The sequence below is a fragment of the Diplotaxodon limnothrissa genome, linkage group LG3 (assembly GCF_057381915.1).
Source record: "Diplotaxodon limnothrissa isolate DT_005_m linkage group LG3, D_limnothrissa_male_GT1.1, whole genome shotgun sequence".
Lineage (NCBI taxonomy): Eukaryota > Metazoa > Chordata > Actinopteri > Cichliformes > Cichlidae > Diplotaxodon > Diplotaxodon limnothrissa.
The window spans coordinates 17,295,608-17,319,838 of record NC_140598.1 but is presented as its reverse complement, the minus strand read 5'-3'; the positions used below and the strand labels follow the sequence as shown (position 1 = coordinate 17,319,838).

The 24,231-nt window shown below is 43.7% G+C and overlaps 1 protein-coding gene across 1 annotated transcript in view; it reads right to left on the bottom strand.

The window, feature by feature from the left end:
* LOC146634717 (protein NLRC3-like) overlaps window positions 1-23,011 on the bottom strand; it is a 28,281-nt gene extending 5,270 nt beyond the window's left edge. The window contains exons 1-8 of the mRNA XM_085378712.1: window positions 22,969-23,011; window positions 21,232-21,347; window positions 21,028-21,147; window positions 9,472-9,550; window positions 8,574-8,799; window positions 6,569-8,375; window positions 5,445-5,618; window positions 67-237 (exon numbers count right to left, since the gene is read on the bottom strand). Coding sequence (XP_085234838.1) covers window positions 67-237; window positions 5,445-5,618; window positions 6,569-8,375; window positions 8,574-8,799; window positions 9,472-9,550; window positions 21,028-21,147; window positions 21,232-21,347; window positions 22,969-22,983 — 2,708 coding nt within the window. The 5' untranslated portion in view covers window positions 22,984-23,011. The remainder of the gene's footprint in view (window positions 1-66; window positions 238-5,444; window positions 5,619-6,568; window positions 8,376-8,573; window positions 8,800-9,471; window positions 9,551-21,027; window positions 21,148-21,231; window positions 21,348-22,968) is intronic.
* Between the last annotated feature and the right edge of the window lie 1,220 nt (window positions 23,012-24,231).

Genomic DNA, 24,231 nt, shown 5'->3' with positions numbered 1-24,231 from the left:
GAACTGAATGTAGGACACAGCAGATGTTTTCAACTTTTCCTCCTCTATCAGACATTCTCTCCATACCTGAGAGTGTCTAGTCTCCAATGTGGATCCTTCAGTCCAGCCAACAAACTCTGGACTGAGTCTCCTGGATGATTGTAGCTCAGGTCCAGCTCTCTCAGATGGGAGGGGTTGGAGCTCAAAGCTGAAGCCAGAGAAGTACAGCCTTCCTCTGTGATCAGACAGCCTGATAGACTATATAAACACACACAAAAAAAACAATACATTTGTTAAAACTTCACTAAAGGCTTATTTTCAATTATTTTTATGGATAAAATACCCATTCAAATTCAAATTTTATTTGTCACAAACAAATGAATGATAGTCAAATGCCAAGTCCACAAGATACATGTAGACTTGTTGGATAAATTCCATGCACCCTCAAACACCTGAAGAAAACTTTGTGAGATTTGTTTTATTTGTTTAAGAAGAAATAGACAATTTCATCAAATTCTGATATGTAATATTGTAATATTTTTTTTTTTATAGACCAAGGAAAACCAGTCATAACAGAGAATTTACACAGTTAGTAGGTAGTGTGCAATTTAGACATTTTTTGTTTGTTTGTTTGGTGTGTGTGTCAGAACAGTTGGACAATGATGGAATGTCACACACACTGCTGTTACGGCTGCCGTCGTGGGCTGGGATTATGACATGTAAATGTGAGTGTGCAGGTGCGCCTCCAGGAGTGGTGGATCCCGAAGATGGTACACCAGGAGTATAAGACGGCGCGGTTGAGGACGGCAATCATCCATCCTCGGTTTTACCCCAACCAGCTGGGGCTGCGACATGCCCTGTGTTGCTCTGCAAGTCATGAGGAAGTTCGAGTGGATCGCCTTTTCAGTTGGGTACAGTTTTCTCATGTTTAGTTAGTCAGGGAGGTAAGTGATTGTTGTTTAGTTATGTTTTTGGGGGCTACGTAAGCAATCGCTCCTCTGAGCCCAGCTGATCTTGTTTTTGGACACACGGTACGCAGGCCGTTGCAATTACTTAAAGAGAAATTATTGTCCGAATCGCATCGGGTGGAGGATAATGTGTTGGATTATGTGTGTGCTTTTAAGGAATGTCTCTCTCGTGCAGTTGGCCCGCGACCACTTGAGGCGAGCCCAGGGCATTATGAAAGCACGTTTTGACAAGAAATCCGTGGTTCAGAATTTTGCCCCGGGGGAGAAGGTGCTGGTTTTGCTTCCAGTGACTGTGTCTAGCATTCGAGCTCAATTTTCTGGTCCTTATGAGGTGGATCGGAAAATAAGTGATACTAACTATGTCATTAAAACGCCTGATCGGAAGCGAAAGTTGCAAGTGTGTCATGTTATGAATGTGCCTGATCCCATCTGCCGGTGGATCACTGACTTCCTGACGGACAGGAAGCAGCACGTGAGGCTGGGGAAGAATGTCTCGGACTCCCGGACCATCAGCACCGGCTCCCCTCAGGGCTGTGTTCTTTCTCCTCTGCTATTCTCCCTGTACACCAACTGCTGCACCTCCACCCACCAGTCTGTCAAGCTAATCAAGTTCGCAGATGACACCACCGTCATTGGGCTCATCTCGGACGGGGATGAGTCTGCCTACAGGAGGGAGGTTGAACGTCTGGTGTCCTGGTGCAGCCACAACAACCTGGTGCTGAATGCCCAGAAGACAGTGGAGATTATTGTGGACTTCAGGAAGCACACAGCCCCACTCCCCCCCATCATCCTGACTGACACCCCCATCACCTCTGTGGACTCATTCCGCTTCCTGGGTACCACCATCACCCAGGACCTGAAGTGGGAGCCCACCATCACCTCCGTCATCAAGAAAGCCCAGCAGAGGATGTACTTCCTGAGGCAGCTGAAGAAATTCAACCTGCCAACACGGACGATGATGCAATTCTACACTGCAATCATCGAGTCCATCCTCACCTCCTCCATCACCGTGTGGTACGCTGGAGCCACTACCAGGGACAAACAGAGACTGCAGCGTGTTGTGCGCTCTGCTGAGAAGGTGATTGGCTGCAGACTCCCATCTCTGCAGGACCTGTACACCTCCAGGACACTGCGGCGTGCAGCCCGGATCTCAGCTGACCCTTCTCACCCTGGACACAGTCTGTTTGACCTGCTCCCCTCAGGCAGGAGGCTCCGGTCCATTCGCACCAGAACCTCTCGCCACAAGAACAGTTTCTTCCCCTCTGCTGTTGGACACATGAACAATAACCACATGACTGTCCCCGCCACTAACACATGACCCTACGCTGTGTCACTGCATCATTTCATGTCTGGCACTGATCACCACCTGCACTCATGTATATATCTTTCTACGTAGCACTCATAATTCTTATTCTCATGTATATATCACATGTATATCTCATGCACATATCTTTCTTTCTACATAGCACTTTAATTCTTATTGTTTGCACTGAAGCACCGCAGCAAATTCCTAATGTTGTAAACCTCAACATCTGGCAATAAACCCATTCTGATTCTGATTCTGATTAATATGCTCAAATGTTATGTGTCCAAAGAGCTCGCCACCGGTGATGTAATTTGCTCTGGGCACCACAGAGTACCACCCACAAGATGGTTTGATGGAAAAAAGTGGCTGTATACTGGGGGCTCGGAGATTGGAATTGCGAGATGTTGGCCACTTTGGAGTCCTCCCGCTCTCATTTGCCACCCCCTGCTCATAGGGATGTCCTTGCGTTAGTGAAAGCTCATCAACCTTTGTTTTTTGACTACCGTAGGCAAACATCTGTCCTGTGTCACGACATCACGGTGGAAACTGACAGGCCGATAAAACAGCACGCTTATCGTGTAAACACCACAAAGCGGAGCTTGATGCAGTAGGAAGTTGAATATCTCATTGAGCATGGCCTTGCTATTTCCAGTCATGACGCGTGGAGCTCGCCTTGTATTCTGGTAGCGATAGCGGACAATATTTCCAGAAAGTGAATGCGGTTACCAAACCAGACTCGTTTACGCTCCCGCGGATGGAAGATTGCCTCGATCGTGTTGGTTCTGCTCAGTATGTTACAAAGCTGGACCTATTAAAGGGGTACTGGCAGGTTCCATTAACACCTAGGGCTTTGGAGATCTCTGCCTCCAGGGGCGAGGGCACCTAGACCCGGTTTGTAGAGTACGCTTGGGGAGTGTGATCGTGTGTACAACGTCTCTTCATGTCTGTCTCCACGTTGGTTGAGTGTGGAGTAAGTGCATATGAGAGCATGAGGGTGGGAATGGATGTTTGTATCTGTGTGTGCCTGTATGTCTGTGTCTATATGTCAGGTTGGGTGTCAGGCGCCACCTCTCTGGGGACATCTCAGGCCCTCCAAGGTTTGGAGGCCTATCTCCCCCTACCACCACTTCCCCTGCCAGTGGCGGACCCCCTCAGACATCGGTGCGTTGGTGGTTCTTTGTGTCCGGGGATGGGCGTCCAGGTACACACCGGCTCACTCCTTGGCGGCCGCTTATCGGGGCCTGGAGCCTGGGGCTCGCTCGGGCCACTTCGGAGGTGGGGTGCCCCCGGCCTCTCGGCCTGGGGCTCGGTCACTCAGGCGCAGCTGGCTGCCGGCGGAGCTCACGGGCGCGTCACTGCAACTCCCCCTGGCTTCTGCTCCGCGGCTGCTGAGTGAGCCCTCATCTGGGACTCTCCTCAGCTCTTTCCGGGACAGTGGCGCAGCTGCCCCTCTGTTGGTCTTCCTTGGTCTCTTGTGTTCTGGGGGCCTCTGGATGTCTGGAGTTTTGATCTCCTCCACACCTGCTTCACGCCCTGGAGGACGGGGCTGTGGCCCCCCCACACCCTCTAGCAGATTATTACATGAAGGAACCTTTTAAAAAAACAAAAAACAAGCGCGTCCATGCTCACAGGTGTACACACGGGTGATCACACCCACAAACTACACCCTTTTTGGCTCCTACCTCAAAGCACACTGTGTTCTGTTGATCTTATGTGCTGCACAATAATGTTTAACATTTAGTATTTACTGTCATATTCCCATATATCATTGTGATGTTGTTTATTCTATTACTCTTGTTCTCTTCTGCTTGCTTTCTTTTATCTTTCTCAGCAGGTGATCCAGGTGATTGATATATGCATTTTTTTTCTCTGCCCGTTCTGTTGGTTTTTGTCTTTTGCCCTTCTCCCCCGTCCCTCTTCTCAGCTGTTTCTCTTTCCCTCTTTCTTTCTCCCCTTCTTTCCCCCAGTCAAGTCTGTCCCGTATTCAGTAAGTGAAAATAAAATAAACAATAAAGGTGAATCAAATGGACCATTACGGCAAGGCTGGGATGGTCAGTTTGGTAAAGTAAATCCGTTGGGCATCTTTCTTTGCCTTTAGACAACAATTCTGATGGCAAAAGAGCCAAACGGGACAGGCCAAAAAAAAAGCACCTGCCTTATGCGGCAGGTGCTGTGTGGAGTGTCTAAGTGCGAGGCATACTTGGACGACGTGGTTGTCTATTTTACCTTGTGGCCTGAACATCTCGCAACACTTTCTGAGGTGTTTGGGCGGTTCAACGATGCCTCCCTCACGCTCAACCTTTCTAAATGTGAGTTCGGGAAGGCTACTATTACCTATTTGGGCAAGCAAGTGGGACAAGGGCAGGTATGGCCCGTGACTGAAAAAGTTCAGGCCGTTGTGGACTTTCCAGTGTCACAAACTCGGCACACGTTGCGTCGCTTTCTGGGCATGGTTCTATCGGGGGTTCTGTAAAAACTTTTGTTTTGATTCAGGGGAACACATTTTTTCCCTTGTAGTTTTGGCATTGGCTACGGTCCACGGTAGCCTGTGTTACTGTTCTTATAAATAAAAAATAAAAAAAACACCTGGTAACCAGATAACATATCGTCTCTGTCTTCTGTCGGAGGGATATTAAAATATGTTATATAGTTTCGTCTGGCTTGATCGCAAATGGCGTTCTATGACTTTTGATGGTTATAACCCTTTATACTTTTTATATATGAAATTTCTGCACAAATTTTGGTCCTATTGAAATGAATATGAAACTACAGTCCATCTAGTGGTATGAATGGCAAACTACAGTCATGGTGCGTTTGGCTTCCTCTAGTGAAAGAAAGGTAAACTATACTCAATAGCAGTACATTTTTGCTCTAGTTAATATTAGCGGCTAAAGTTTTAAATGATTTCTTAAACATGTTGGTGATTTAATGCTAAAAAATAAAAATAAAAAACATTGTTTTTAAGTGTTTTTTGTGAGATTTTAGGTTGTGTTAAGGCAGTACGTCAAAATGAAAAAAACAAAGAAACTGCCAATTTAAACGTGAGGTTGTGTTGAATAGAATGCCAACAAATGAGACATTTTCTTTTAATGTAAAAGAATAGAAAGGTCACATTACAGTTAGTGAAAAATAGCCAGTTACACTTTTGATTTCTGAAGGGTAAATGACTGCTTGACTGTCTGAGTTCTAACCTGAGAGTTTCCAGTGTACAATATGGACTCTCCAGTCCTGCAGACAGAAGTTTCGCTCCCAAATCTCGCAGATCATTGTTACTCAGGTCCAGCTCCATCAGACTAGAGGACGGGGAGGTCAGAATTGAGGACAGAGCCGCACAGCTTCTCTCTGAGAGGTTGCAGCCACTTAGTCTGAAACAATTATTATTGAAAATAGTTTTATTGTTTCATGTAGACAAGAGAAATACACTTCATACAGGGAGTGCAGAATCATTAGGCAAATGAGTATTTTGTCCACATCATCCTCTTCATGCATGTTGTCTTACTCCAAGCTGTATAGGCTCGAAAGCCTACTACCAATTAAGCATATTAGGTGATGTGCATCTCTGTAATGAGAAGGGGTGTGGTCTAATGACATCAACACCCTATATCAGGTGTGCATAATTATTAGGCAACGTCCTTTCCTTTGGCAAAATGGGTCAAAAGAAGGACTTGACAGGCTCAGAAAAGTCAAAAATAGTGAGATATCTTGCAGAGGGATGCAGCAGTCTCAAAATTGCAAAGCTTCTGAAGCGTGATCATCGAACAATCAAGCGTTTCATTCAAAATAGCCAACAGGGTCGCAAGAAGCGTGTGGAAAAACCAAGGCGCAAAATAACTGCCCATGAACTGAGAAAAGTCAAGCGTGCAGCTGCCAAGATGCCACTTGCCACCAGTTTGGCCATATTTCAGAGCTGCAACATCACTGGAGTGCCCAAAAGCACAAGGTGTGCAATACTCAGAGACTGAATGTCAGAAATGTATATTTGTGAATGTGGAGATGTTATATTGGTTTCACTGGTAAAAATAAATAATTGAAATGGGTATATATTTGTTTTTTGTTAAGTTGCCTAATAATTCTGCACAGTAATAGTCACCTGCACACACAGATATCCCCCTAAAATAGCTAAAACTAAAAACAAACTAAAAACTACTTCCAAAAACATTCAGCTTTGATATTAATGAGTTTTTTGGGTTCATTGAGAACATGGTTGTTGTTCAATAATAAAATTATTCCTCAAAAATACAACTTGCCTAATAATTCTGCACTCCCTGTATCATTTTGTTACAAAAGTCTTTAAAATGAGTACATATTTACTTACAGAGCTTTGTTGGCGATGTTGACCACTGGCAGCAGCCTCAGAAAAGCCTCCTCTGAAGCAGAGTATTTCTTCAGGTCAAACACATCCAGATCTTTTTCTGATGACAGTAAGATGAAGACCAGAGCTGACCACTGAGCAGGAGACAGTTTGTCTGTGGAGAGACTTCCTGAACTCAGGGACTGTTGGATCTCCTCCACTAGAGAACGATCATTCAGTTCATTCAGACAGTGGAACAGACTGATACTTTGCTCTACAGACAGACTGTCATTGATCTTCTTCTTAATGTACTGGACAGTTTCCTGATTGTTCTGTGAACTATTTCCTGTCTTTGTCAGCAAACCTTGTAGGAGAGTCTGATTGGTCTGCAGTGAAAGACCAAGGAGGAAGCGGACGAGCAAGTCCAGGTGTCCACTTGGACTCCGTAAGGCCTTGTCCACAGAACTCTGGTAGAAGTGTGTCTCTGCAGATTCTCTTGTTTCACGTGTCTGGGAGGTTGTTTGCTGTTCTTCCAGCAGATTGACTCCAGAGTTGATGAAGGTCAGATGGACATGAAGAGCAGCCAGAAACTCCTGCACACTCAGATGGATGAAGGAGAACAGTCTTTTCTGGTACAGTCCACTCTCCTCTTTAAAGATCTGTGTGAATACCCCGGAGTACACTGAGGCCGCTCTGATATCAATGACACACTCTGTCAGGTCTGATTCATAGAAGATCAGGTTTCCTTTCTGCAGCTGATCAAAAGCCAGTTTTCCCAGAGACTCAATCATCTTCCTGCTCTCTGGACTCCAGTGTGGATCTGTCTCAGCTCCTCCATCATATTTGATCTTCTTCACTTTGGCCTGAACCACGAGGAAGTGGATGTACATCTCAGTCACGGTCTTGGGCAGCTGTCCTCCCTCTCTGGTTTCCAGCACATCCTCCAGAACTGTAGCAGTGATCCAGCAGAAGACTGGGATGTGGCACATGATGTGGAGGCTTCGTGATGTCTTAATGTGGGAGATGATCCTGCTTGCCTCCTTCTTATCTCTGAATCTCTTCCTGAAGTACTCCTCTTTCTGTGGGTCAGCAAACCCTCTGATTTCTGTCACCATACCAACACACTCTGGAGGGATCTGATTGGCTGCTGCAGGTCGTGTGGTTATCCAGACGCGAGCGGAGGGAAGCAGCTTGCCCCTGATGAGGTTTATCAGCAGCACATCCACTGAGGTGGACTTTCTAGGGTCAGTTAGGATTGTAGTTTTGTGGAAGTCCAGAGGAAGTCGACACTCATCCAGACCATCAAAGATGAACACAACCAGGAAGTCTTCAAAGCTGCAGATTTCTGCTTCTTTGGTTTCAGTAAAGAAGTGATGAACAAGTTCCACCAAGCTGAACTTTTCCTCTTTCAGCACATTCAGCTCTCTGAAAGTGAATGGAAATATGAACTGGATGTCCTGGTTGGCTGTGTCTTCAGCCCAGTCCAGGCTGTATTTCTGTGTTAAGACTGTTTTCCCAATGCCAGCCACTCCCTTTGTCAGCACTGTTCTGATTGGTTCATCTCTTCCAGGTGAGCCTTTAAAGATGTCTTCTTGTCTGATTTTTGTCTCTGCTCTGTCTGGTTTCCTGAAGGCCATTTCAATCTGTCTGACCTCATGTTCATCATTGACCTCTGCAGTCCCTCCCTCTGTGATGTAGAGCTCTGTGTAGATGTGATTCAATAGGGTTGGGTTTCCTGCTTTAGCGATCCCCTCAAATACACACTGGAACTTCTTCTTCAGTGTAGATTTAAGTTTACACTCACTCCAATAGACGTCTCTATTAGAAGTTCCTAAAAGAAAGAATAATTCAATTCAATTTTATTTATATAGCGCCAAATCACAACAACATTCGCATCATTGTACAGCAGAATAGACAACAAATATCAGTCCAGAATTTTTATATTTATGTTTGACTATCACTTTAGGGTTAGACATTAGTAAACAACCTGTTCAACCAGCAGCTTAAATCTTTATAGAAATCCTCTTACTCTTGTGCAGAAGGTCAGCTAGTTCATCCTGCTTCATTCTCCTTAAAAAGTCCAATGTGATCTTCACAAATGCCTCTCTGCTGCTATTCCTCTGCTCCTCGTCCTCACCCACTTTCTCTTCAACCGTTCTCTGACCTTCCAAGTATTTCAGATAATCTGGACTGACAACTTTTTGAATCTTCTTCAGTTCATTCTTCACAAAAGTGATAATGTTGTCCTGCAGTAGCTGGAATAGAGTATTGTGTCAATTAATATGTTACATTACAACCTCAACTGGTGGTGCAGTGGAAGAAGAGAGGAACAATGAACAGAGGGAGACCAGGAACAACAGACAGAAATAGCCAGGAGATATGAAGGTGTTGTCATAATCATATTTCTGTTGCAGTCCACAGCACATTTTGATTCTGGAAACAGAGTGAATATTGCTACATCATGGTAATTGTAGTCAGTATGTTCAAGGGAGGTTGTTAAATTGGAATGTTTAAAAAAAGAAAAAATAAATCAAATTCTGAGATCAGATAACTCAACTTTGCATTGTTTAGAGTGGAATAAATGCTATAATAATATGATAAATAACTTTTTCTAAAGTTTTCCAATCATTTATCCAGCTTTCATAGTTTATTAGACACTACCATGACAGCCAAAAATTAAAGGACCTGTCTGTAGCAATATGTGTCAAGGTGGTCATGGGTATAGATAAAATTACAAACACATCTTTTTGACCAGCCCAGCTGCTAAAGCTCATTGTTTATTTGAAACAGTGTTTAGTTGTGCTTCTAACTTGTCTTATCTTTCAATTAATACTACGAAAAACTAATACTTGCAATATGTTTGAAGTATAAATAGCCATTCTTTTTGAGAAATGACTGAATAGAATAGATGTTGAACATGTACAGACCATAAATATGGAGTCCAGCTGTGTTTGATGCTGCTGGGTAGACTGACTTCTGGGAACCTCTGAGCTCTGCTGGCCCACTCTGTGGAGGAATCATGAAGAATTAGTTCAACACAGGAGAAAGATCAATATTTGAAAATGCTGAGTTTTGGCTCTCAGAAAACACCATCTTAATGCTGCTGGCAAAAACAAGAAAAAGAAAAAAAGAAGAGAAATGGAAAAGGAAAAAAACCAGCTTACACCACTAAATACCTGGAGCTCTTACAAGAATAAAGACTGGTAAATCTTTTGTAATATTTCCAATGGTCTAATTATCTTAACTGTAATGACACAGATGACATGTGTCATTAGTGTTTTCTAACCTGCCAGGATTAAGGCACAGAGTTAGCCATCCATACCTGACTCCTTGGAAACTACATAACTCTCTGTGTAGTTTCTCAGTCATCCAGGTCATGGAGCTTGCAAGACAGTGATTGTAATAGCAGTCTAGCGAGGAAGGACCGGTTAGCAGGTCCAGCGGCCATGTGGTGTGGAACTTGAAGCCAGTCAGTTAAATCAATCAACAGACCCATACTTAAGTGTCAATATCAGGCGAGCGTTTCAGGCTAAGGGAAGCATGTATAATTGTGAGAGGCCATAAGAAGATCATTTGTAACCTTCACTAAAGCTGTTTCTGTGCTGTGCTGAGCTCTGAAACCTGACTGAAACTCTTCAAATAAGCCATTCCTCTGCAGATGATCTGTTAGCTGTTTGACAACTACTCTTTCAAGGATTTTTGACATGAAAGGAAGGTTGGAGATTGGCCTATAATTAGCTAAGACTGCTGGGTCTAGAGATGCTTTTTAAGTAAAGGTTTAACTACAGCCAGATTGAAGGCCTGTGGTACATAGCCGATTATTAGAGATAGGTTGATCATATTTAAGATTGAAGCATTAAGAGATTAGAGATTACTCTTATTTTTCATAAGTGCACAAATCGTACTCCAGAATAGATTATTTTTTGCTTGATTCTAAATTTATGTCTAAAGTTGTATGCTCAACTTATCATAACATATTGATCTGGGATCACTCTCCAACCTCTTTAGTCCTGGACTTCTGTGGTACGAAAGTGCGCATGCGCCAACCAGCGTGCAGCCTGTTACAGTCGCTCCTGCTTTTCTCTTAGTTTAGCTCTTTTTTCTTACGTATTCTTTTTTTTTCTGACTTGTATTTTCCTCCGTTTTCTATCTCTTACTCAATCATGTGGATTGAGAGAGTTTTTGTTCTTCTGGTGGCCGTGGAACTGTTACTTTTATCATGGAACGGGACCGCGGCACATCTCCTACACGCACGGACTGTTTACTCCAGAGATCAGCTGATCGCCCTGATGCCGGCCGGCTCGCTGGCCAGGCCCGCAGAAGTGCCCGCAGAAGTACCAGCTGAAATTTGGAGGAAAACACATCGGGGATGCAGAGGTCAAGGACAGAAGAGAAGAAAGAAGGAGACGGTGAGACAGCGGAGGCTCGAAGCGAGGAGGAGGTTTAAACCGTGTCTGCCGTCTATCGTGATGGGAAATGTGCGATCGTTGGCAAGTAAAATCGACGAGCTCTCAGCACTGGTACGGAGTCAGAGGGAATACCGAGAGTGTAGCCTGATGTGTTTCACCGAATCATGGCTGCACCAGGTCATTCCCGATGAGAATGCTTCCGTGGAAGGCTTCCATACTGTTCGGGCGGACAGGGACAGCATCGCTAGCGGTAAGCGTAAAGGAGGTGGGCTTGCTGTTTTAGTTAACAACCGGTGGTGTAACCCTGCCAACATAACAATCAAAGAAAGGATTTGTTGCCCGGACACTGAACTGTGTGCTGTTGGACTCAGGCCGTATTATTTACCCAGGGAATTCTCTCACGTCATCTTGGAGGCTGTTTATGTTCCCCCCTCTGCTAACCCCACAGCTGCATGTGACACTATCCACTCTGCCATAGCTCGGCTACAGACTCAGCACCCGAGTGCCTTTATTGTGATCTCGGGTGACTTCAACCATGTATCACTGGACAATACACTACCAACATTCAAACAATATGTGGACTGTCCCACCAGGGGAGAGAAAACTTTAGACTTACTGTATGCTAACGTCAAGGATGCATACAGCTCCTCCTCCCTCCCCCCACTTGGTAGGTCAGATCATAACCTGATTCACCTCACCCCCCGCTATGTGCCAATTGTGAGGAGGGAACCTGTGACCACCAGGACTGTTAGGAGGTGGTCAGAGGAGGCAATAGCAGAACTACAGGGCTGTTTCGAGGTGACCGACTGGGAAACACTCTGTGAGCCTCACGCCGAGGACATCAACGGGCTTACTGAGTGTATCACAGACTACATAACTTTCTGCACCGACTCCATTGTTCCAGCTCAGACTGTTCATTGTTACCCAAATAACAAGCCGTGGGTGACTAAGGACATCAAAGCCCTCCTCAACAACAAGAAGAGGGCTTTCAGAGGGGGCAACAAAGAGGAGGTGAGGAAGGTCCAGGTGTTACTAAAGGACAAGATCAGAGAGGCTAAGGACAATTACAGGAGGAAGCTGGAGTGGAAACTCCAGCAGAACAGCATGAGAGAGGTGTGGAGGGGCATGAAGACCATCACTGGATTCAGGCCAACCAACAGCAGGGGAGCTGAGGGAGGTGAGAATAGAGCCAATGAGTTGAATCTGTTTTTCAATAGATTCGACACCACAGTGTCTGCTCCCACCCCCACAACCTCACCTGCAGTCAGCCTGGAATCCAGAGCCACACCACTGTGCCAGCCTCTCTCTTCACATGTTGCCTCCTGTGAGATTCCTGACACCCCTCCCCCACCCATCACCTTCACTCAATACCAGGTTGAGATGCAAATGAGGAGACTTCACTCAGGCAAGTCTGCTGGACCAGACGGAGTGAGTCCCCTCGTCCTCAAGACCTGTGCCCCCCAGCTGTGTGGAGTCTTTCATAAACTGTTTATGCTGAGTCTGAGTCTGCAGAGGGTCCCGGTGATGTGGAAGACATCATGCCTCGTCCCTGTACCAAAGACGCCTCGTCCCAGTGGCCCCCAGGATTACAGGCCCGTGGCACTGACCTCCCACATCATGAAGACCCTGGAAAGGCTCATCCTGGACCAGCTGCGACCCATAGTAAGACCACATCTGGATCCCCTTCAGTTCGCTTATCAGCCTCGTCTCGGAACAGAGGACGCCATCATCTACCTGCTCAATCGTGTCTACACCCATCTGGACCAGCCGGCGAGCACTGTGAGGGTCATGTTTTTTGACTTTTCCAGTGCTTTCAACACCATCAGGCCGACCCTCCTGGGTGATAAGTTAGCAGCGATGCAGGTGGATGCTTCTCTGGTGTCCTGGATTGTTGATTACCTGACAGGAAGACCACAATATGTACGTCTCCCACAGTGTGTGTCTGACAAGGTGATCAGCAACACAGGGGCACCACAGGGGACTGTCCTCTCCCCCTTCCTCTTCACCCTCTACACCACAGACTTCAGCCACTGCACAGAGACCTCCATCTTCAGAAGTTTTCTGATGACTCTGCGGTGGTTGGATGCATCAGCAGGGATGATGAGACAGAGTACCGGGCTGTGGTCGACTCCTTTGTCACGTGGTGTGAGCAGAATCATCTGCAGCTCAACGTGGCAAAGACCAAGGAACTGATCGTGGACTTCAGGAAGACCAGGAAACACTTGACCCCTGTTTCAATCCAGGGGGTCAGTGTTGACATTGTGGAGGACTATAAATACCTTGGAGTACACATTGACAATAAACTGGACTGGGCTAAAAACACCACAGCACTTTACAGGAAGGGCCAGAGTCGTCTCTATTTTTTGAGGCGACTGAGGTCCTTCAACATCTGCCAGAAAATGCTGAGGATTTTCTATGAGTCTGTGGTGGCCAGTGCGATCCTCTATGCTGTTGCATGCTGGGGGAGCAGGCTGAGGGTCGCAGATGCCAACAGACTTAATAAACTGATCCGTAAGGCCAGCAATGTTGTGGGGATGGAGCTGGACTCCCTCAAGGTGGTGTCGGAGAGGCGGATGCTGTCCAAGATAAAGACAATGTTGGATAACACCTCCCACCCACTCCATGACATGTTGGTCAGTCACAGGAGCTCGTTCAGTGAGAGACTGAGATTACCGAAAAGCACCACTGAACGACACAGGAAATCATTCCTGCCTGTGGCTCCCTGTACAACGCATCCACTTAACACACTGTTTGCTGCTACAGCTACACATGTTTCTTTTCCAAATATTTATTTATAAGTGACTTATGTATGTATGTATGTATATATATGTATATATTGTACTATTCTTAGTTAGCGTATTGTCTGTCTTGTCTTAATGTTGGTTTAAAATGGAGCACTGTAACAAAAAATAATTTCCCCCAGGGATCAATAAAGTATTCTGATTCTGATTCTGATTCTGAAACAACAGGGTTACTGGCGTTTTCACCCGTCACTCCTGTGTGAGACATCCTTTTGCCAATTTATGACAACTAAAATATCAGATTTCTTGGAAGCTAATGATAAACGTTTCTGATTCGATTTTATGGGGAACATTTAAAGTGGTAATGCGAGGAGAAATTATTTCTTTTGAATCTTCGTTAAAAAAAAAGAACGCTGGAAACGCCTGTTCGAAATAGAAGCTGAATTAACACAGAACAGGACCACAAGGCCTCCTCTTGTCCCTCTTTTTTTCCAAGACATAATTAAAAGGAAGTTTGAGTATAACACAATTTTATCTAGTCAAGTAACAGATCAGCTATTTAGGATCAGACAGAAGCATTTTCAGTTTGGAGATAAGCCCCATAAGCTTCTTTCTCGGCAGCTAAGAGGCCTACAGGCCAGTAGGGCTATACACAAAATTTAATCAAGATCAGGCGAAATTTTAATTAGCCCTAAAGCTATTAATGAGCGATTTAGAGAATATTATGAAGAGCTCTATATGTCGAAATCATGGGGCAATATTACTGATTGGTTAGGGAAGCTGGATCTCCCGAAAATGAATGACGTTGCACGAGAGGCTTTAAACTCAGATATTACTATTGAAGAAGTTTCGAAAGCTATTAAGTAATTCCCCAATGGAAAGTCCCGAGGCCCAGATGGGTTTGGCATTGAACTGTATAAAAAATACTCTGAAAAGCTGGCCCCGCTTTTATTGAGAATGTTTAAGCATTCTTTCCATACTCAAAGATTTCCCCGTACGCTATATGAAGCTAATATTTCTTTGTTATTGAAAGAAGGAAAGGATGAAACAGAATGTCCCTCTTATCGACCTATTGCTTTGTTGAATTTGGATATGAAAATTTTCACTAAAATTTTGGCAAACATTAAATGGACATGTTGGATCAATTATCCATCCGGATCAAACTGGGTTTGTCCCCCAGAGGTTTTTCTTCTTTAATGTTCGAATGTTGATGAACACTATGTATCATAGGCACTAGGGAGCTTCCAAGATCGCAGTACTGAGCTTAGATGCTGAAAAGGCGTTTGACCAGGTCGAGTGGGCCTATATGCTTCGGTACTGGAGAAGTTTGGTTTAGGCGAACAGTTTATATCATGGGTTGATATGATATATAGACATCCCTCTTCTTCCATTCTTATTAACCAAGATAGATCAGCGCCTTTTCTTTTTTTACACCACGGGACACGACAAGGCTGCCCTTTGAGCCCTTTGCTCTTTGCAATTTCTATTGAACCTCTTGCAGTAGCCATTAGGAATGAGCCCTCTATTGACCCTGTCCGATTGGGGAATCTCAAGCACTACATTTCTTTATATGCGGATGATGTTGTTTTGTTCTTGTCAAATCCTGAGCAATCTGTTCCTGTACTTTTAGATGTGGTGAGGTCGTTTGGGGAAATCTCAGGTTATACAATTAATTGGCAGAAGAGTGAGTTTGTGGCTTTAACTGCAATTTTGAAAGTTTTGCCTTTTAAAATTACAGACAGATTGAAATACTTGGGTGTTATTTTGCCTAAGGTTCCTAAATTGATGTTTAAGTTGAATTATCTTGAACAAGTTGAAAAATTGAAAAAGGACATTGAGAAATGGAGGGCTCTACCTATTTCCATGGTAGGTCGCATTAACGTAATTAAAATGGTTTCCCTTCCTAAATTTCTATATTTATTTTTTAATTTACCTATTTTTTTGAATAAGCAATTTTTTAAAGTGATCGACTCAGTAGTATTACCATTTGTTTGGGGCTTTAAAACTAACAGGATATCAAAAGTTCATGTATGTAAGTCTAAATTTAAGGGTGGATTTGCTCTGCCACTGTTTCAGTTTTATTATTGGGCTGCAAATGCTAGAACTCTTGCTTACTGGCAGGAAGGGTACAAAAAGGTCATGTCTGCCGATACCGCACCTTGGGTGGTCATAGAGAGTGGTGGGGTTGAGAATAGTTCCCTCCCTGCTCTTCTTTTTTCATCCTCTAATCCACGAACCAAGGTCAATAATTTTATAGTTTCGAACTGCGTTAAAATCTTTAGTCAGATCAAAAAAGGTTGTGCTCTACCAGATACTTCGATCCATACTCCAATATATTGTAATCATGCATTTCCACCCTCATGTTTAGACGCCTCTTTTGAGGTCTAGACACAGAAAGGTATTATTACTGTCAAAGACTTATTTATTGACAGGCAGTTTGCATCATTTACCCAGTTGCAGAACAAGTTCTCTCTCCCCGCATCACATTTCTTTCATTATTTACAGATAAGAAACTATGTTCGTCAGAGTATTCTTAATTTTCCATCTCTTCCGGAAGAGGGGTCAATTTTTACACTCTTCTGAGTTCCCCGGACTCTAAAAAGTTGGTTTCTGGTTTTGTGAAAGCTTTTTCTGAGTATTTAAATTTTGAATCTGACTTTTTGAAGATGGCATGGGAGGAGGAGCTTGGTTTGCAAATTGGAGATGAGGTGTGGGAGAGGAGTCTGTGTAGGATCCATTCTTGCTCTATAAATGTAAGGCATCAGTTAATTCAATTCAAAGTGCTTCACAGACTTCATTATTCAAAAACTAAACTGCACAGGATTTGTGATATATGATCGTTGTAAACTTGGAGAAGGTTCTCTCACTCATTTATTTTGGACTTGTCCCAAATTGCTTAACTATTGGTTGGACATTTTAAAATATTTTTCTGGTATTTATAATTGCACATTAGAGCCGGACCCAATAATTGCATTGTTTGGAACTTCCTCTTCCCTTTTACACCTCAGCCCTGCTGCACAAACTGCAGTTTTGTTCGGAATGGTAATTGCTAAGAAAATTATCTTGACTCTCTGGAAGTCGGATATTGTACCTCAATTCAAAATGTGGCAAACAGAACTGACTGCTCTACTACATATGGAGAGGATTAGGTACACATTAGCGGACAAACTTAGTAATTTCTTTGATGTGTGGCAGCCATTTTTAGACCATGTATTAAAGCAAAGTCCTGTTTGATCGATCACCAATAACTCGGCCTACCACCTTAGCGTTTTATTTCTGTTTATTGCCAGTTGAAGTAATTTTGAATAATTTACAATAGTAATTTTACTAGTAATACTACTTCAACTGATGTTGAAGTAGTATTTTTGTCGTTGCAGTGTAATATTTTGTCTTATTTGTGTGTTTTAGCCCTTGTTGTTATGTTGTCTGTTTTTTGTTTTTTTTGTGTCTTTCTTTTTTCCTTATATCAAAACATCTCAATAAACATACTTACAAAAAAAGATCGAAGAATTAATTAATGGCAGGACTTCTTTGAGCAGTTTTGTAGGAATGGGGTCTAAAAGACACGTTGATGGTTTGGAGGAAGTAATTATTGAAGTTAACTCAGAAAGATCAATTGGAGAAAAAGAGTAACTTAACATCAATGGTACTAAGAGTAGCTGTAGATAATATCATTATCTGTGAGATGATTATGGGTAATCTTTTCTCTAATGATTACATTTTTTTTTGTGAAGAAGTTCATGAAGTCATTACTAGTTAACGTTAAAGGGATGGTTGGCTCAAAAGAGCTCTGACTTTTTGTCAGCCTGGCTACAGAGCTGAAGAGAAACCTGGGGTTGTTCTTATTTACTTCAATCAGTGATGACTAGTAAGATGTTCTGGCTTTGCGGAGGGCTTTCTTATAAAGCAGCAAACTATTTCTCCAGGCTAAATGATGATCTTCTAAATTTGTGACACGCCATTTCCTCTCCAGATTACGAGTCATCTGCTTTAGGCTACATGTTTGAGAATTATACCACGGAGTCAGGTACTTCTGATTAGAGGCCTTAGTTTTCACAGGAGCTACAGTATCCAGTGTTAAACATAGAGAGGAGGCAAAGTTATTAACAAGATAATCGACCACTGTTGGGGTAGCGTTCGGGTAGCTGCTCTGCTCTGTGTTGGTACAGGGCATTGAAGATGATAACAGTGGGTGGATTATATTCTTAAACTTAGTTACAGTGCTTTCAGAAAGACATCTACTTTGATAAAGTCTACTCTCCACCGCTGTGTAATCAATTATTGTAAATGTAAATGTTATCAGGAAATGATCAGACAGGAGAGGGTTTTCAGGAAACACTGTTAAATGTTCAGTTTCTATGCCATATGTTAAAACAAGATCTAGAGTGTGATTAAAGTGGTGGGTGGGTTCTTTTACATTTTGAGATACTTCAATTGAGTCTAATGAAAAAATTATATGCCATGTTGAGGCTGTCATTTTTAGCATCTACATGGATGTTAAAATCACCCACAATAATTACTTTATCTGAGCTGAGCACTAAATCAGATAAAAGGTCTGAGAAATCAGACAGAAACTCTGTGTAAGGTTTATACATAGGCTGGTGTGAAAAATTGCTGCCACACCGCCCCCTCGGCCTGTGATTTGAGGTTTCCAGTTCCAGGTCACTGTTCGTGTGGTCGAATGGCCGGTCAGCTGAGCAGTTTTGCATTCTTTTCTAACTTTAATGCTCTTTCCATTGTTGTTTTTCGCCGTCTACTCTGTACATTTCGTATTCTTTCCTTTTTCTCATTTTTGTGGACTTGTTTCTGACACTTCGACATGACCCCAAGGCTCACCTACACCAGAGAGTCCCTCATTCAGCTGTAGCTGCAGCCCAGGCTCCGGCTTTTCCGCTCTGCTCCTACAGACTATTTTCGCGAGGAAATACTCTTGGACACGGAAATCAAAAAACTCACAAAAACAAGGTAACCAGGAGGGGATTAAAGAAGAAGGGGTGAGAGCCAGACTCAAGAGGGAGACACACAAACAACGAGCACTCCTGTCCATTAACCTAATGTGTGTTCTCTCTGCAACAAGCTGGACGAGCTGCAAGCCTGCGTCAACCACTTGCATGAGTGATGACGACAGCACGCTGCACATTGATGGCTTTTCACTACCTCTTCATCTGGACGGAGACCATGAACGCACCATAAGCAACATGGCGGCGGCATGTCTGCATGTAAACAGCAGCTGGTGCTCTACAGTCATTGTGAGGGAGAAGCTGTGCACTACAGACATCAAGCTTCTGGCTGTTTCCCTGTTCCCAACTCTGGATAGTCATGTTTTGGGGGGGGGGGTTAATAAATTTGTCCATATTTCTAGAAACGAGAGCTGCTCCATCCAAAGGATGGGATGAATGACATCTCTCTTAAAAAGACCAGGTTTCCTCCAGAAAGTCTCCCAATTATCTAAGAAGCCCACATCGTTTTTTGGACACAACTCAGACAGCCAGCAGTTTAAGAAGAAAATGTGGCTAAACATGTCACTCCTGGTCTGATTTTGGAGGGGACCAAAGAAAACTACAGAGTCCGACATAGTTACACACGATTCAATATTGATTTTAGTGACCTCCGATTGGCGTAACCGGGTGTCATTACTGCCGACGTGAATTATGATTTTACTGAATTTACATTTACAGTTTGCCAGCAGTTTTAAATTTCCTTCAATGTCGCCTGCTCTGGCCCCTGGAAGACAACTGACTATTGGTGCTGGTGTCTCTAGCTTCACATGTCTGAGAACAGAATCACCAATTACCAGAGTTTGACCCTCGGCGGGTTTGTCGCCGAGTGGGGAAAAACAGTTAGACACATGAACGGGTTGGTGGTGTACCTGGGGCTTCTGTTTAGGACTATGCTTCCTCCTCACCGTGACCCAGCCGCCCTCTTTCCCCAGCTGTTTGGGGTCTGCCGGGGAACAGCTAGCTACGCTATCTTCGGCTGCACCAGCTACAGGGGCCTGGCTAGCTACGGGTGTATCGGGGGGGAACCAAGTCTCCAATTCAGTAATCCTGGCCTCCAGAGCTGCAAATATGCTACATTTGTTACAGATATCATTACTGCTAAAGGAGGCCGAGGAGTAACTAAACATCTGACACAATGAGCAAGAAAGTGCAGGAGGGACAGGTGAAGAAGCCGTGGTGCTAACGAGTCGGCTACGAGCTAAACTAAGCTAATGAAACAGTAGAGACACAGTGAGTGAATACTTTGGCTATAAATTATTTGCTAAGTCCATTAACTATTGCACCTCCTCTCTATATGCTGACGAGACCCACCACAGTCGTGTCATCGGAAAACTTGACGATGTAGTTTGAACCGTGCATTGCTGCACAGTTGTGAGTCAGCTGAGTGAACGGCAGTGGGCTGAGCTGAGCCCTTAGGGGCTCCATTGCTCAGTGTGGTGGTGTTGGAAATGCTGTTACCGATCTGGACTGTCTGAGGCCTCTCCATCAGAAAGTCTAGGATCCAGTTACGGTAGGTGTTCAGACCCAGCAGGCTCAGTTTTCCAATCAGGTGCTGAGGAACGACTGTGTTGAATGCTGAACTGAAGTTTATGAACAGCATTCACACATGTGTCCTTATTGTCCAAGTGGCTGAGAGCAAAATGTAGGGTGGTGGCAATGGCCTCGTCTGTTGACCAGTTTGGGCAATAGGCAAACTGCAATGAGTCCAAGATGGTGGTAGCAGGGCCTTAATATGCCTCATAATGAACCACTCGATGCACTTGACCATGATGGGTGTGTGTGCAACAGAAACACCTCCTAGAACATCCATTCTGTACATTCTGATTGCTGTGTTTTTTGAAACAGTCCAACACACACCGCTTCACATATGAACATAGAAATGTGTGTGAAAAAGAGCTGAGCTGACATTAAACATGATGGAGATTTATTCACAAACACTGAGTCACAGCAACATTTACACACACATTACCTCTCTGCAGGAGGACACGTGCCTGATTTAAAATTAATGATTTTATTTCACTGGTGTTTCTTCACAAAGCAAATATTTCATTCTGTTGTGGCATTTTATTTCCAGTAATTCATGCAGTATTAAAATTTGTAATGTGAAGGTTCCTCAGCCGGATCCCAAACAACTACATTAACCACTTTGGAGAAGACCAAATTTTTTTTTAATATGTTTTACTTCTGGTTTGCTTAAGGCGATTTTCAGTTGTTTAGAACCCAAAGGCTTGTTTTTAAGAGACAGTTTAAAGGGGATTGAGGGAATGACGTGTTTGCACTGCAGTTTATATCCAACAACATCAAGCAGTTAAATCAAAGAGTTCACAGCTCACCTCACTGCAGCAGACAGAGGCTGGACTTTAAAATCAATAATGTCAGCTTTAGACCGGTCACTCTTTAAGGAGACAGAGCTGGGTCCAGGTTCATGTTTGCATTTAGTTCCCCGTTGGTTCCTGTGAATAATGATGGAGCAGTGAAGTGAGTGCTGAGCTGTGACATGGAGAAGAGTCATGGACAGTTAGAGATGGTCATCTCACCTCTGAGCTTTGGTCTGGCTCTCATGTTCCCCACACAGAGTGCTTTTAGAGGGAGGGGCTCCCTCCTCTCTGTCCTCACACTGATCCATGCTGCTCAGCTCACACACACTTTCTACCTGCAGAGGAAACACAAATCATTCATGTGCACATCAACTGAAACCCTCCTTTCCATCATGTGTGCTTGGGGGGGGGGGGTGTCTCTGTGCCCTGAGTGCTCACCTCCTCATTTTTCCTTTTATATGAAAGAACTTTCTCGTGGGAAATTCAGACCTACCAGCTTTAGTGGCTGCATATACTGATGTCTGAAAGTGTTTTAAATTATCCTTAAAGTCTGGCCTTTCCACTGAGTTTGGTTCTATAAACAGAATCTATGATCATCTCCTCCACCTGATGCTGTGGAGATTCAGAGAAATAAATCTAGCATAAGAAAAGAGACGATAGAAAAAAGAAACTGATCTTATCTTTTGTTATTGGATTTCTCTGTTTGGGAAATATTCCACTCATTCCACTTAACCTGGGTAGTGAATTCAATCAGGGCTTTTTTTATCAAGTCCTAGAGACACTAACATGAAAACATGTTGAGCAGCTCTCTGACATGAAGAACACGCTTTAGCGTCTTTTGAATTTTTGTGTGTTTGATGTTGATGGTGTGTGAGCAAACTTGTAACAGTTATTTCAGTTAACTTAAATCAAATATGATGTTAGCCTTCATATAGATGTGATCTCCCTTTGGACCTCAAAGCTGAGCCTCACATGTTTTTGGTCCTGGGATTTTGATACAGCAAAGCAAAACTGTCAGAGTTTAAATACTCATGCTTGAAGATGAGGAATCATATGCAGACATTAGATACAGAAGGACTTATAATGTGGAGGGAGCTGCTTATTGGGGTTAAACCCAAGAAAAAAGAACACAAGCAGCTCCCTCCTCTATGTGACATCATACTCATGAGGAGGGAAACAAGCTTTTTTATGATGTTGGGTGCTTTAGCCAAGGATACTTCATAAAAGTTCAAACAAACAAAACTAGTAACCCCATGCAGCACAGCTGACCTTTGTGAAGTATCAACAATAACAACATGCTATTTAACAGAGCCATATAAAGACTAACATACATCAGTAGTTTATTTGATTTGCACCCTAATTCACTGATCTGATTTATGTTATGTAAATAGAAATGTCCCACTTCCTGTTATAACGCTAAAGACAAACTGCTAAAGAAGGAAACAAAGCAAACTTAGAGTTTCTTCAAACGCACACCAACTACAGGCTCCACGCCACACCCGGACACTAAACACGGACACACAGGTGAGCTGCTTCCTGGAAGGAGGCGGGTTTAAACCTGAAGCTCAGCTCAGGAGGGTTGGAGCGGAGCCAACAGTTGATGTCTCCACTTTCTTCTTCTTCTTTTTTGAAGAACAAGTTGAATCTATACCTAACACACATGTAAACAAAATATTCGTTTATGATGTCCGCTCTCCGTCTGCTGCTGTCCCTGCGAATAAAAAGTCCCGGAGCTCTCCGGTCGAGCTCAGGCAACATTCAGCGTGTTTTATCACACACACTTAGAGAAAATGGCGGACACATTCAACCTCGTTGAAAAACATTACACACTGACTTTAATGGAGAGACCGGAAATAAAAACACACAGTTTGTTGTGTGACGAAATCAAACGTGAGCTGAACAAACAGTAAAGTTCCTAAACACAAACTGTTAAAGGAGGAAACAAAGCAAACTTACAGTTTCTTCAAACATACACACCAACAACAAGCTCCACTCCACGAAGCTCAGGAAAGTGAAAGTAAACTTTGAGCAGGAGGGAAACACCCAGAGAGGCGTTTGAGGACACTCACGAGCATCGAAACACTGTGTGCTGCGTTCAGGTGCACCTCAGAAACTCCCAGATTGTTGGCAGGTCGTGATTTATTTCGGTTTTCCTGTTTGAAGCACAAACATCATGCATCACTTTGTTGTTCTTCTTCCTGCAGCGTTTGAATATTTCAGCACTAAACGGATGTTTGTTCAAAGCTCATTTCAACCTGTTGAAGTCATGAATGAAAGTGCAGACTGAGAGTGGATCACATGATGTTTGAGGTGTGTCATGTGACATGTTCAGTATTGTCACACACGTCTAGATTGTCCCTGATATCATAACTGCTCAAACACTGATGATTATATTTGAAGAATTATTCCTGATGGCAGCAAAGTTTGAATGGAGCTCTCTGTCTGTGCTGATTTGTCGCCCTCTGGAGGTCAAAGCACAAACTGCATGATGTCACTGTAACCACCACAGTGACAGGAAATGATGCTAACGGCTGTCGTTAGGCTCACTGACAGCAGTGCTGATGTGTTCATGTCAAACACTGGATCAGGTCAGACTCCTTCATCCTTCTCCAGCATGAGGCCGCCCTCAGACCCACAGGAGCTCTGACCTTTGACCTCCTGACCCTATCCACTTCAGTCTCTTTGCATCTTTAAATGCAAATCCATCCAAACTGTAGCCGAGCACCAAAAGCTGGAAGTTGTTATATGAATGATGATCATAGCAGAGTTCCTGTTTCCAGCTCAGACGTGTTAAATGCTGCTGCTGTGCTACATTTGTCATTTCCTGCTTCCATGTCAAAGTGCTGAACTCATCTTATCACTTTAATGCAGTAAAGCAGGAGCTGTAAGTCTGACATTTATTTAATGTCATCACAAACACACACAGCTGGATCAGCACCCAGACAAAGGGCTGAAAAAATCAGCATTTGATTATTATTATTATTATTATTATTATATATCCTGTTTATGTGGATGCACTTTACTGATCACATGACTCTCAGGGATGTTTCCAGCACCTTGCTGAATCTGAGCCATGAAGATTTAAGGCTCAGCTCTGAAGGCAAAGCAGGTCTGAGCCTATGTTAGCAAGCTGTACCTAATAAAGTGGCAGCAAGGACTCAGTCAATAATGATCAGAGCCAGCAGGGGGCAGCACAGAGAGGCGAGGCGCTGTCAGAGA